Consider the following 14,803-nt stretch of genomic DNA (forward strand, 5'->3'; position numbering starts at 1 on the left):
AAAGACACAAGATCCCTTTTGAATAGAACATGCGCAGAACACAAATTAATGTTCCTTTTGATCGGGATATCCCGATAGGCGTATACGTGACCCAATTTTCGGATTGGAAAAGCAGTAACCCAGGGGTAATATTCATGTTTTTAAAAACCAGAATACTGTATGAGCATATTCCGTTTTTTCAAAAGGGTTATTGGCATTTGCATGGCCGTGCGCAACCGGGTTATTGCTAATATTCCAGTTATGATAGGGTTATTTGACTGCATGTAAACGTAGCCAGTGATTCGTTCCTGTCTGGATGCAACAATTTACAAATCTGGCACAGTATGGACGTGACCTTTTTTTCAACCCACCAAAAAAAAAAAATCTCAGAAACGTTCCTGTGTGGACAGGGCCTGAATGTAGCAGGGCCGCCTTTACAAAGTAGGCTGTGAAAATCTGGTTGAGTTCGTAATTTTTCTTTAAATAGTTCAACTCTGCTACTAACATGACATTATTTTTCCTCATAATATTAGGAGTTTATTCTTGGAAATCCCAACCTTTTTTCTGGTTAGAATATGACTTTTTTCTTTTTAATATTTCTGTATTGTAACAGTTTTTTTTCCATTTCTGCTGTTGTTGTTTTTTTATTTTTCACCTACCTTCTTGTAAAATGTTCTTGTAATTATGACTTTCTTCTTGGCACATTATAACTTATAATTTCATAACGTATAATTTCATAAGTATTATTAGAATATTTCAACTCCACGCTACTAAAATGACCTTTTCCTTATAATATTATGAAGTTATTCTCAACAAATTACGACTTTTTCTTTATTTTTTAGTTTTCTTGTTTAATAATATTTTTACAATGTGCCACGGGCCAATTAAAAAAACCAAAAAAAAACAGCCGTGAGCTGTAAATGGCCCCCGGGCCGCACTTGGGACACCCCTGACATAAGGAAATATTGACGTGTGCAGGGTAGCAGGGTGCAAGTAGATGAGTGTACTTGAAGCAGCGCTGTCGTGAATGAGCTCAAAATGATCTCTAGTCAAGCATCCATCTGCTGAGCTCCCATTCATTATTACCACATGCGCTCACTTGTGCATTATCTGCCCAGCAGCTATTGCCATGACTACACAGTCATGCTGAGTTTTGCAGATGGCAGCAGATGGGAGGTGGAAGTTGTTAAGGTATATGTTTTGTTCTCGCCCCTCCACCCTCTGGACACAGAAGTCCTTGCTTTCTTGGTTGTGAATCCCATCACAAAGGCATGCAGGCAGGGCACACCTCGGCATCAAGTGATGGCTTCATTAGCTGGGAAACTAACCCGCCCTAAAAGCAGCGTGGATGCATGTTGCAAGGGCCTTTGATGGTGATGCAAACAATAGGGCACATTTAAAACATGGCTGGGAACTCACAAGCCAATGAAGCCAATAGACAGGCACAGAAAGTACTGCAGCTCAACGGGTGAAGGTGACGTGGAGCCATTTCCACCTGAATGCTTGTGATGTGTCCTTATTGGAAACGATAATGATGGAACATTTTCACAGGTGAAATGGGTTCTGATAAAGAGTCACCATCTGTAAAGCAACAATAAAACTGATTGCTTTCAGCGGCGAGAACATCAAGTTCGACTGGGACATCTGCACACTGGTGTAAATAAAACGGTTTGTCTCCAGGTAAACTTGCAGCAGTTACGTCTGTGCTGTTGTATTTAGCAATCTGCTTTTTATTTCACCAGGGATTTTCATGTGCCATCAACGTGACACCATAGGAGCATTCACTCTGGTGCGCTACTTCAGGGGTGTCCAAAGTGCGGCCCAGGGGCCATTTGGGGCCCATGGCACGTTCTAAAACTATAATTGAACCAGAAAACTAAACAAAAGCAACAACAAAAATAAAAAAAAAAAAACATCTGCAGTAATTTCACCAGAACAGTCAAATATTAAGAGAAAACAGTTGTAATCTAACAAGAAAAAGTGGTAATTTTACAGGAATAATGTGATATTATGAGGAAAAATAATGTCATTTTAGTAGCATAAAGTTCAAATCTAAAAAAAAAAAAAGATTTTTTTAAATGTAGTAATATTATCAGAAACAAACAAAACAATAAAGTTGTAATTTTTGGAAAATTAGGTTATGGACAAAGTTACAATGTTACAAGAATAAAATCAAAATATTATGGGAATAAAGTCATAATTACGAGAAGAAAATTTCCAAGAAGAAAGCTGAAATAGTTGGAAAATGTAAAAAAAAAAAAAAAAGAATTTTTTTTTCTTGCAATAATATTACTTTATTTTCATAATTTCTAAAATCCAATTTTCCAAAAATAACTTTATTTTTGGGGTTTTTCATAATACTACGACTTTTCAAAAGCAATGTATTTTTTTCCTTTAACATTTCAACTCTATGCTATTAAAATGACATTATTTTTCCTCATAATATTACGACTTTATTCTCGTTAAATTGCAACTTTTTTCCTGTTACAATACAACATTTTTCTCTTAATACTTTGACTTTATTCTCGTAAAATTAATCTTTTTGTCCCCCCCATTTCTGCTCTTTTGTTTATTTTTTTCCCAACTATTTCAATTTATATTATGATTTTATTCCCACAAAATATGTTGACTTTGCTCTCATAACATAACTTCAGCTTTGTTGTTTTGTTTGTTTTTCATAACTTTACGACTTTAAAAATATACTTTTTTCTTTAATATTTCAACTTCATGCTCCTAAAATGATGTTCTTTTTCCTCAGAATATTATGATGTTATTCTCATAAAATTACAACTTTTTCTAGTGAAGATTCAAAAATTTTCTCCTTAATATTTTGACTATATTCTTGTACAATTACTGCAAATGTTTCCATTTTTTTTTTTTTTTTTTAAGTTTTCTTGTTAAATGATATTTTTTAGAATGTGTTGCCGGCCCAAAAAAAAAAAAAACCATCTGCGGGCCGCACTTTGGACTCCCGTGCATTAGATGATTAGGTGAGTTGATGTCAGTCATCTCCTTTTAAAGGCGCAACTGGATTAAAAAGAGGTCTCTCTCTGCGAAGCTGTAGTTTCCCGTAGCTCATTTCAAAGTCCTTCTTAGTGCCATTGAGGACGTCCAAACTAGCTGTCCTCACATCATAACCATGAGACTTGAGTCTCTGGATGCGATAATTGACTATTTGCGTTGTCAGTTCCAGCACAGTCGGGGTCTGCGTGATTTGATACATGCTGATGCCGGCGTTCAGGAGTCCCTGGAAGCGCTCGGCCAGAATATCCTCCTGGTAGTAAAGTAATGCCGGGCAGCTGAGGATGATGTCGCGCAACTCTGCCTCGGAGCAGCCCAAGGTGTCCTGGGAGTACGCCAGGGTGTGGCACATGCTGTCTGGGTTTAGATCGGTAACAAAGCCCTTCAGTTTGGAGAGGAGGTAGAGGAGCTCTGCAGTGGTGAAGCCTTTGTCTCGGAGGAAAAGCATGTTCTGCCTCAGCACTTGGGGCGGTTTGAGGAGGACAAAAGGGTTCTGTGTCAGCAGCTTCTGAAGCCAGAGCTTCATGTTGGCCTCTTCTCCTCCGAGTTCCTGGTAGGTCCGCTGCAGGGTGCGTACCATGTCCTCGTTCTGCTCCACTGGCCGAATAAAACTCTGCGGGGCGCTGGCCATGAGCTTGGTGATGATTCGCTTGTTGAGGTTCAAGCTCTGGAAGTAAGTAATGTTGCTGCGCTGGTTGTCATGGTGGCATGAGGATGTAAAGAAGGAGGCTGGGAATTTCTCTATGATACCAACCAGTTCTTTCTGGTTGGGGCACACTGACATCCAGAGCGCCTTCAGTGCAAGCGTTTGTGCAGGATTGCAAAGCACAGCCTCAGGGTGAGCTGTTAAAATGCGGGAGATGATGGGCTCGGAGGCCCCAATGTCCTTCAACAGGTCTGCAACCTCCTTTGCGTAGGCCGGACTCTGATGCAAGACCCAACCTTTCAGCTTTCGGACCTTTTGGACGTCCACAGAGAGATCATAGAGAGCCTCCACGGTCTGCTGATTCTCCGCAGTGCTGAGTGTCACACACGGTCTGAGGTTTATAGGTAAAAGGGTCACACGCCGGCACTGAAGGCACAACGACGCTGGGATGAGGCGCAACATTGATGAAAGTAGGGCGCTCAGGCTGATCACCTAAGTGAAGAAGAAACTATAGTGAGGGATGACTGACTTGTAGCGCTTATGTCACAGCGAGGGCCACATCGTGAAATTGAAAGGATGCAAGGGCCACTTTGATATTTTGAAAAACATGTAGATATGCTAAGAAGTGATATATATGGATTTCAAGGAATAACTGCATCTCAGCTTAGTGGTGTAAGTGAAAAAGTGTGAAATTTGTGGGAATTTGCTGTTTTTTCCCCATTTTTGCTAGTTTTTTTTATTGTCCAAATATTTCAACTTTCTTCTCAAATTATTTTCATAACTTTTCTTTTCGTAATATTATCACTTTATTGTCAAAATATTTGGACTTTTTTTAGCTCCATAATATTGTAACTTTTTTCCAAAATTATTTTTTCCAAAAATGACAACTTTATTTATTTTTTTTTTGTTTGTCATAATATTACGACTTTTTAAAAAGTATATTTTGACGATATTTCAACTGTATGCCACTAAAATGACTCATAATATTACGAATTTATTGTAAAATTTTGACAGTTTTTCTTGTTAGATTATCCCTTTTGGCTCATGATATTTTGACTTGATCCTCATAAAAGTGCTTTTTTCCCCCCATTTCTGCTGTTTTTTTTAAATTTCCCAACTATTTCAACTTTCTTCTTGTATAATATAACTTTATTCCCATAATAATTTGACTTTATTCCCATACTATTATAACTTTTGTTCCCCCAACCTAATTTCCCAAAAATTACGACTTTATTTAGTTTATCATAATATTACAACCTTTTTTTTATAATATATATTACCAAACTGACAAAAAAAAATTCCCTCATAATATCAGACCGTTATTCTAATAAAATTACAACTTTTTCTTTTAATATTTTACGCGGGACGCACTTTGGACACCCCTGACTTAGGTGATAATTTAGCAGCAATTACATTTATCTTCTAGTATAGTGTAGTAAAGTAGTATAGTCAATTCTTCTTTTGCGTGGTGGTAAGAAGTACAAATAGTGTGATGACATACATTTATCATTTGTTTCATTTTTCCATTCACAGTCCAATATGCATGTTAGCATGACAATACTCTCCCCAAAAAGAGAGAGAAAAGCCAACTTTGTACATAAAATAATACTTGCGTGTGTGTGTGTGTGTGTTTAAACAAATCTGCTCCCCTATTTTCTCCTTCGTTTCTATTGCAAACACTAGAAAAGATTGTTAGCAAATGTTTTAAGAGGGCGGATGTGCAGCCTCCAACAACCTTTATTATTTACATTACTACAGTCTTTACTGACGGAGGGAAAAAACACCCTATTCATACACAAAACCGGTATGTAAATTTTACATAAGCGTTACTAGAAAACCGAATTTAAAGCTTCGTAATACAAAAATACAGGGACAATCCCACAATACTGACAAGGTTGGTGATAACTAGTATTAAAGAGTAGATAAAGTAAACATTCGTTAACAATAAAAAGAAAAAACACGCAGGATTTACCTTCAGCAGCGGTCAGCGGAAGTGACGCGTCGTTATGGAACAGTGTTCTTCTTCGGCGGTTGATATTCGTTGTCTCGTACGCCACAGCGCCATATAGAGGCTCAAAATGGTCATTCAAATACAGTCCAACCATTAGTGCTGCTGCCAACGCTATAGTAGCTGTGTACGACAGCACTGATTTCCTGAGTAAACTTCCACGCTGGTGGAATACAGATATTGTGCCAATACACCTTATACTTGTATGTCTGGTAAATTTTAAAACGTACTGTATTTCAAATCGTAGCATAGCTCATAGCATAAATAATATAAGACATCAAAGATACTTATTTATTTATTTATTTTAAACTCTGTGTAGCGGCCACTTGGAATGAATCAGTCAGACGTGGAGTTTCAAACAGGTGACTCTATTCTTCTGACTCAGTTCTTGCATCATTTGCGCCGTTAGCACTATGAGCACCATTGAAGTACAGTGAAGTAGTGGCGTGATTGACAGTTTAGCCAAGCTAATATCAAATGACTGAAGTATCAAAGCATCCATATTTTGATTTGAGAATCGATCTTATCGCGTAAAGATCTGGTCTTGGAGGCATCTGCACATCAGTAGTTGCTAGTGCAACTGCTACTACTGCAGTACTATTAATAATAATAAATATAATAACATAAAAGCCACTATAACTGCAAGACTTGACTTTAAGTTCATCAGAACAATTGCAACATGAAACATTACTATTAGAGTACAGTCGTCCTTCACCACTTCAAGGTACACATTTCACGGCTTTTCTTTGTCACGGTTCTTCAAAAATATATTCCTTAATAAATCATTCTGTTTTGTTGTTGAGTACAGCTGATAAGTAGTCAGAAAGTATGCATTTTCTTTCCAGAATTAAGCATTGTCAAGCATAAAAATAACTAAATGAACTACAATACAAATATAAGGCATTCAAAAGATGCATTCAAAGACATTGGTGATATGTATGTATTTTACACTGGTCACTCGGTGTCCGTAATTTTACTGTAACGTTCGGTGAGACACACAAGCGCCAGACTTGATTGGCGGAACAACAGGCTTTTATTGCAGAGGCACAACAGGCACAACAATCCCAAATAAAAACACGGGCTACTGCAGAAACCCACACATGAGACTGAGGGTTCCAATTTCCATCTCTGTGTGGACTTTTCTCCCCCCCGCATGCACTCTAGTGCATACCTCTAGGCAGCTGGGATAGGCTCCAGCTCACCCATAAATGCATATTACATTAATATTCATCCTGGCAAAAAACTTCTACCTCCAACAGTAGTTAGTATGCGTCAAGCATATGGGTCCACGATTACACACTCAGTAATCAGCCCAGAGTAGAATTGGTATGAACACATGTAGAGTTTTCTCACAGTTGGTGCTTCATCATGATGCTTGATCACCAGCTCTGCAAGCTGTTCCCTTAGCAGCACGAGAGGCTGCTGCTGAGTGGGAAGCCGACTTCATTATGTTCGAGTAAACAGATGAACTACCTGGAAGAAAAACAGGTCAGTGCTTTTTTCAAGTCCTAATATGTTGGGGGGAATGACTTGGCCCTGATCGCACTTGCTTTTTGAAATAACAGGTAAGATGTTCTATAGAGTTGACTTTTACAATTTCTTCAGTGACTGTTTGTCACGGGAGACCACTTTCTCACAGGTATGAAGCAACATGAGGGCCAGAAGAGTAAACAATTTCGTCCTCTCGCCTCCCGTTTGCAGTCAACCTGCCAACAGATTCATCGCCTCTATGCAGGCATTAAGAAAAGTCACGCAACGGCGATGGTGGTGCTTTAGTTTATAACAAAGAGGACACCTAAAGTAGTACTAGTAAAATACACATGTTTATACTTGCACAAGTCAACATGTCGCAGTAGGAAGAAACACAGATTTAATCCTACCCCTTCTCCATGTCTCAGCAGTGACTGTGTTACCGTTTTATAGAAATGAATAAATAATATATACAATCAAACATTGTAAAATAAATACATCATATACGATAAATACTACCTTAATTCAGTGGTGTGCCGTCAACACTCGCAAAAGCACTGACCTACATTTACTACTTAAAATCTACAGTATATCCCGATAGTGAATTTGAATGCAAGAAATTAGGCTACTGACTAAGAGTTTTGGCAATTTGTTGTTCTTATTGTATATGCACTATTCCGATGTGTGATATTCAAGATTCAAGATTCAAGAGAGTTTTATTGTCATGTGCATGGTAAAACAGCAGTTATACCATGCAATGAAAATCTTATTCTGTTCATTCTCCCAAGAAAAGAAAGAAAAACACAAGAAAGAATAAGAACATAAGAAACATAAACACATATACATAAATACCAAGAAATTAAGCAACAACAACAGAAGAGACATTAATACAAGTAAATAATACAAATAAATAAATAAATAAATAAAGTGCTATGAGTGTGTGTTGCGTGTGGCGTGTCTGAGTGCTTCATTGAGAAGCCTGATGGCCTGTGGGTAAAAGCTGTTTGCCAGCCTTGTGGTCCTGGACTTCAAACTCCTGTAGCGTCTGCCTGACGGTAGGAGTGTGAATAATGAGTGTTGTGGATGTGTGCTGTCCTTGATGAGGTTGTGTGTTCTGCGTAGGACTCTAGATGTATAAATGTCTTGCAGTGAGGGGAGGGCTGCCCCAACAATGTTCTGTGAGGTCTTGATCACCCGCTGGAGTGCCTTCCTATCACGTGTTGTACAGTTACCGTACCAAACAGTGATGGAGGCGGTAAGGACACTTTCGATATGCCCACTTGCCGAAAGCGACCGTCTTTCTGTTTTGTTCGTCTTGCTTTCAGCGTCACTAAGTAAATGAAGATACTGTTATTGAATACCTTCCACGCTTATTTGTTCATTTGCGTGTTTTAGCCTGTTTCTTTGAGGGGGAAAACGTTGCACATGAGGTCTGAGGTCTCACTTCACAATAAGGTACACAAAAATCCAGCAGTTACTGAGGAACTAATGCAGAACTGATGAAGAACTCGTGAAAAACTAATGACTAAGGCACATCAATTTAGGGTAGTTACTGGTGAACTAATGAAGAACTAATGAGTAGTGGTTAGGATTAGGGTTAGGTAGATTCGTTCCTCATTAACTACTGTAATTTTGTGTACCTTATTGTGAAGTGTTACCAGGGTTTGCGTACAGTCAAACCTGTCTATAGCGGCCGCTGAAGGGAAACGGCAAAAGTGGCCACTATAGACAGGTGGCCACTATAGACAGGTTGGTGGCCATTTTGAATTTGTGCACGCACATATTAACATGTTCACAAAAATAAAAAATTTAGTGTTTAAAAATAATTTTAAAAATTAAATCAAAGAAGGTAATAACATTATCAAAATATAAGTAGCGGAGAAATATTTTTAAAAATTAATTTCCATCTTGGATTTTTTTTTAAACACGATTTTAAAAGCAAGAAATAAAAATTTTAGTGAACGAGCCTGAGGAATGGGATCTAACAGGATATGCGTGAAGCAGTCATGAATGGGTGTGTGAACAATAGAGTGCGGAGGAGGTGCGAAGATCGTGGTAAACTAACAATACCATCGCTTCTTTCTTATTGAATGGGCTTCTAATCTCTAATTAGTCGGCAATTAAGTGAAATTTTAGAAATTTTATTCAGGTGTTTTGGCCATTTTAGAATCTATTCACGGCGGCATTGAAAAGTGGGAAGATTACCGTTTTGGCCGTCATTGAATCTTTTCAGGGCAGCATTGCGAAGTAAGAAGACGTCTTTTTTTATGTCGAACAACTGACAGTTTGTGTGGATCTTGTGAATGATTGTGACTGAGCTACGACTCAGTAATTAAAGTCTACACACGACAGCTTCATTGATTAAAAACCGAAACTTTTTCGTGCATGAAGCTTCTGCTTGAGTCGGTATTTTGGCCGCTATATGCGGTCAGATATTGACCAAGGGATACAAAATGGGTGGCCGCTGGCCGCGTTAGACAGGTGACCGCTATGCACAGGGTCTACAACAAGCACATTTTCTGCGGGGGATGTTTCAGTGGCCGCTATAGGCAGGTGGCCGTTATAGACAGGTGGCCACTAAGACAGGTTTGACTGTATTTGTAGGGATCGCCGTTAGCTTTGCTCTTAAAAAAAAAAGTTGACTTTAAACAAAATCTAACAAATCAGAACCAACTATGAAAATACATAGTCAAAGACAGCCCCATAATTTTTTTATTTTTCTTTTTCTGGTCCAAAAACATGCATGTTAGGTTCATTGGCAACTCTAAATTGTCCATAGGTATGAATGTGAGTGTGAACGTTTGTTTGTCTATATGTGCCCTGCCATTGGCTGGCGACCAGTCCAGGGTGTACCCCGCCTGTCGCCCGAAGTCAGCTGGGATAGGCTCCAGCATACACCCGCGACCCTAATGAGGAGAAGCGGCATAGAAAATGGATGGATGGATGGATGGATGGATGGATGGTCAGTTAAGTTTGACTGAAGGCCTGGGTTACAAACGCACCACCTGCCGCTCTCTGAAACAAAGCAACATTATGTAAAAATAAACCATGCCAGCATTTGTGTAAAACAAAAAGACCTTCAAATCCCCCGCCATGCTGAAAAAAAAATCCCCACATACTAAAGATCATCTCTTTTATATGTAACCGTGGGGGTGGGGTGGACATTAAATATAAACCTTTGTAGTGAAGCCAGTAATGAGTAAATGGACAAAGAGGAGGCTCCCTTGATACAATAACACAGGCTTCCTCTGAGCCATTTCTTTCTTTTATAAAACACAGTTGGTTTTATCCTTGTTTTGTAAACCTACTTTTGACTTTTAGGGTCATCCAACATTTACTCCAAGAGCCTCATTGTGAAGGTGTCAGGTAACCCTGTCCTGGCTGCGTGTGTTGCGATGGATCGAAGTCAGCTGACATGTGTGTGACATGTTGACATGTGCAAATCTTGTGGCTGCATGTTTTCACAAAGCCTGAAACTCTTGAAAGAGAATACATGGAAAAGCCTTCATGTAAGTAAACACTGACTGGCCTCTCATTGGAGTGTTTTGTATCCTCTTAATTTTCTTAGGTCTTTTTAGTTCTTTCTGACTTTTTTTTAGAAGCTCATACTGTGTGCATTTCCTGCATTCCGCCATGTGTTCGCATACAGGTGTGTTCCTGCATCTTTGTGCTGGGGAAGAATGTCGAGGAGGAGGAAACTGATGTCTTAGCAGGAGGCGGGACTAAAGGGATAAATGAAGACGGCTGCTTGATGGGAGGTGTAAGGCACAAACCAGACCCAAGTGTTTCAGACAGCATGGCCTTCGTTGGAGTTCTCCACATTTCTTTTTTGTTTCTCCTTCATCAGGTGCACAGTGAGGATCCTGAGCCTACATTCAAAGCCGTTGGTAGCACCATCGAGTGGGGTTATTGTTTTAAAATGGACTATATTGTTCTTTATAAATGTGGGCCAGAGGGAGACCAGCTGCTTGGCAACTCTTCAGGCGACAACCAGCCCATCACGCCTCCTGCTGACCTCCACGGTCGCATCCACATCAACAATAATCATGAACTGCTCGGGCTGCAGATCCGTCAGCTCACGTACTTGGACTCTGGGGTTTATAGGACCGAGTGCTGGAAGAACCAAACGCGAGTCAGCCACCGCTCACAGCAACTCTTCATGTGCGGCGAGGAGGTGGAAGTCGAAATGTTCACTGCAAATGAACGAGGTGGCCAGACTGAGCTGCTGTGCAACCACACGTCCACTGGAACCTCTGTGCGCTGGTACTACAACATAGAGCAATCATCCAGATTTCAACTCTTTTTGGACACCAGCGTGTCACTCAAGCCACTGGTGGATGAACTTCAGGGTGTTGTGAAGGTGAAACACAACGGGACCTTGCTCCTGCTTAACAATACCTTGTTGAAGCAAAAACAAGAGTTTTACTGTCTCATCACCAATGGAGAGGAGTGTCTCAGTTTCCAAAATATGTACAAACCTGTCGACAGTGAGATGAAAATTATTTTTGCCTCAGCGGGGGACAAAGTGGAACTGAATTGTCCTTTTGAGAGTGAAAAGCAGCAATGGTACACACCACTGGGAAACATAAACAGCAGCAGCGTGAGGAGCGATCGGATGTACATACAATCAGACACACCAGGCCAGTACTCACTGGTGATTCCTGTGGTTTCTGACGAACACAGCGGCGAGTACTCATGCGTCTCAGCCACGCTTCAACTGGAGTACTCGTTATATCTGTGCCCTCAAAGGAAACCCAAAGAAAAAGAGTTTACTGACGGTGGCAGCATCACGCTGGAATGCAACGTTGACCAAGTTGATTCCAAAACGGTGCTGTGGTTCCGCCAAGAATCAGCAGGCGAAAATAAGCTCATATTCGACTCCAACGATGAGACGGCAGCAATCCCAGAGGATCTGAGAGGCAGGATGTCTCTGTCCAAAAACGGCTTCGCACTGATGCTCTCTAACGTTGACCAGAAAGACGGAGGCTCTTACCAGTGTGTTGCTTTAGAACGAACAGACTCACTGGAATATGATTATGATTACACAGACGACTATGATGACGAAGAACAATACTTGAACTATGAAAGACCCAGGTGCTTTTTTAAGCAGGAAATCAAAGTGATTTTGGCTGGGAAAAGTTTGAGCATTTCTGAGTTTGCTATTGCAGCCATAGTGATCGTGATCGTGATAGTGGCGCTCGGGCTGGCTGTTGCTGTGATTGTAATAAGGATGAGGGCAAAGGCCTCACGGAAGCAAGAAAGCGGGTCCAAACAGAGAACAAACAAGGACATCAAAATGAGCGTTGATCCAGAATGTATGGAAAAGTTAAATCCTGTTTAAAAGTGTTTTTTTTTTTTTTTTTTTACCTCGTGTTAACGTACGCTTGAGTCAACAACCGCTTCAACTTTTTTTGTATTTTCATTTAACTGCTTTCATTTTCATTTTTACTCTAACATTCTTTGTACAGCTCGAAGATATTTCCTTCCTTTTGTGATGTATCATCACTGTGCGTGGTCGCCAGTGATTATTAGTGCTTGTGTCAAAATGTCAACAATAAAAAAGCATTAAACGCCAATCTCTTTCTTGATGCTAAACATCTGTTGCGCTTCTAAAAACACCCGTGCAGTACAATGATGTGTTGAAGGGCTCGAGAATGACTGAAAACCAGTCAGACTGCTCGTCAGTCAACAGGTGTGGAGCCATTAATAATACGCTTAACCGACAAAAAGTGCTCACATTATTCCAGCTGAAGGGTGACGCTGTCAAAGGGCTTCAGCTCCGGTACACAAGTGATTTATTTTTAAAATATAGTACTTCTTTAAAAATACAATTTCTCCCATATTTGGACAATTTTGCATACCAGCAGTATGAGGAAACACATTAGCATGTTTTTATAGATGCTGTTTGGTCTGCCTATACAATAAAGATCTTATTAAAGAATGTGTCACATTTTATATTATTTATCTTATTATTTACAAGGTAAATGTACAGTGGAACCTTGGTTAGCATCATTAATTCGTTCCAGAAGGTCCGACACCAACTGAATCAATTTTTCCCATAAGAAATCATGTAAATCCACTTCATCCGTTCCAGAGAGCCAAAAATGTTAACACAAAATACATTTTTATAGCTTTACAATTATAGTTTTGCATACAGTAAACAATTCCAAATGCATATAAAAACATAAAAATGATTAATAAAAGGGATAAATGAACATTTAAGGCTACTTTTACCAGCACTGAAAATTCTTGATGTGTGTTCCCAAACAAACAATGTGGCAGCGAGACACCGCACTGACACCACCTTCCTGTTTTGCCTGTTTTGAGTTATTTCTTGAATTCAATAGTGTTTCCCACTTCAAATAACCCAAAATGGAGCCAAAAAAAGTTTCAAGTGCCAGCATTTTGATAAAGGAGAACGGAATTCAATTAAAAAAATAAGTCATGTCCAAACAGGAAGGTGGTGTCCGTGTTGTGTCTCGCTGCCGCATTGTGTCTTTGGGAGCACTTAGCTCCTTTATTCCGATTCATTCATCATTTGTTTGCCTTTAGAATTGTTTTATGCATGTAAAACTATAAATTCTAACCGGTAAACTTTTAAACTACTATACTACATACTAATGATTAGTATTTCACAGTCACAGTTTCAAAGTTTACAGATCAAAGTAGCTGATATCACTCACAAATAATTCACAATTCAGTTCAGTATAGCAATAAAGAAAATAATACAGATAATAAAGATAATACAATAGTTGTGTGCATAACCTGAGCACCGGTAAGATGTCCGTCAAAATAGCTATGTAGAGTTCATAGACACACAGTTCATGTGCTACGTCCGGTTAGCATTTGCTATCAAACGTTACCGATTTACAAGAAATGAAAATGATTACGCAAAAGACAATGCAGCCGAAGTCAAGGGAACATGTTAAAAAGGTTTCAGCAATGGGCATTTTTCCAATTCATCATGAAACAATAGTTTAAGAAACGGAAGTGTAGAAAAACATGCATTTCTATAGTGGAGTTCATGACGCGAAGCAAAGCCCTCAAACAAGTCACTTTTTTCTCCATAAGTGGCCGCTACAAGTGAACGGATAACTTCTGTTGCATTTCTGTGTGTATTTTGAGACGTGACGTTCACCATGGCCATGGGGGAGGAAGAGCAAATCAGGATGGGAGCTTCATGACAGCTGATTGATGTCATATGACATCTACAGTCTGAAGTGACGTTTATGCGATCGACCCAAACTACCTTCGCGATTGACCGGTAGCTTGTGTTCGACATAATGGGCACCCCTGTCACAGACCGGCTGACGGTCTTACATTTTCAACATTAACTGAAAAACACACTAACTGGGGGGGACGCTAACCGAGGTTCCACTGTATTTATTTTTCCAATTTCTGTACACCATTCCTAATTTCCTTGAAGGCAGTGCCAACCAGGAATCATAAGTTGTGATCAAAGAGTGAGAGAGTCTGAGGAGTTTTATCAGGGTTGTCAACTTCAGGGACAAGATGTTAGGCTAGTTTAAAAAAATACAAATCTTTTAGTAGTAACTGCCAGTGCCAGCATTTTTTAGTGGTTTGACTTCGATATTCCTAATAAAGAAGGAGTTAAAGTTGCACTCCAAATTATTCAACCCTGGGGTTGTGTTTGTGTGTGAGGACTCAGTAATTGTTTA

The 14,803-nt window shown here is 39.6% G+C and overlaps 2 protein-coding genes across 2 annotated transcripts; one reads left to right on the plus strand and one right to left on the minus strand.

The window, feature by feature from the left end:
- Window positions 1-2,080: 2,080 nt before the first annotated feature.
- mterf2 (mitochondrial transcription termination factor 2) lies at window positions 2,081-5,666 on the minus strand. The gene is made up of 2 exons (XM_054777732.1): window positions 5,619-5,666; window positions 2,081-4,138 (listed from the first exon to the last, which is right to left on the minus strand). Exon 2 carries the CDS (start codon window positions 4,106-4,108, stop codon window positions 2,981-2,983), a length of 1,128 nt encoding a protein of 375 aa, XP_054633707.1. The 5' UTR covers window positions 4,109-4,138; window positions 5,619-5,666; the 3' UTR covers window positions 2,081-2,980.
- Window positions 5,667-7,040: 1,374 nt separating this feature from the next.
- Window positions 7,041-12,894, plus strand: LOC129181549 (uncharacterized). The gene is made up of 2 exons (XM_054776894.1): window positions 7,041-7,142; window positions 10,774-12,894. Exons 1-2 carry the CDS (start codon window positions 7,119-7,121, stop codon window positions 12,463-12,465), a joined length of 1,716 nt encoding a protein of 571 aa, XP_054632869.1. The 5' UTR covers window positions 7,041-7,118; the 3' UTR covers window positions 12,466-12,894.
- The last annotated feature ends 1,909 nt before the right edge of the window (window positions 12,895-14,803 follow it).

This window comes from Dunckerocampus dactyliophorus, chromosome 5 (genome assembly GCF_027744805.1).
Source record: "Dunckerocampus dactyliophorus isolate RoL2022-P2 chromosome 5, RoL_Ddac_1.1, whole genome shotgun sequence".
In the NCBI taxonomy this organism is placed as follows: domain Eukaryota; kingdom Metazoa; phylum Chordata; class Actinopteri; order Syngnathiformes; family Syngnathidae; genus Dunckerocampus; species Dunckerocampus dactyliophorus.

Excerpts from the sequence above, each read along its gene's own strand:
- mterf2 (XM_054777732.1), bottom strand. The coding sequence starts at position 4,108 with ATGTTGCGCCTCATCCCAGCGTCGTTGTGCCTTCAGTGCCGGCGTGTG.
- LOC129181549 (XM_054776894.1), top strand. The coding sequence starts at position 7,119 with ATGAACTACCTGGAAGAAAAACAG. Across the intron at positions 7,143-10,773 it reads ACTACCTGGAAGAAAAACAG|GTGTGTTCCTGCATCTTTGT; the intron begins GTCAGTGCTTTT and ends GTTCGCATACAG.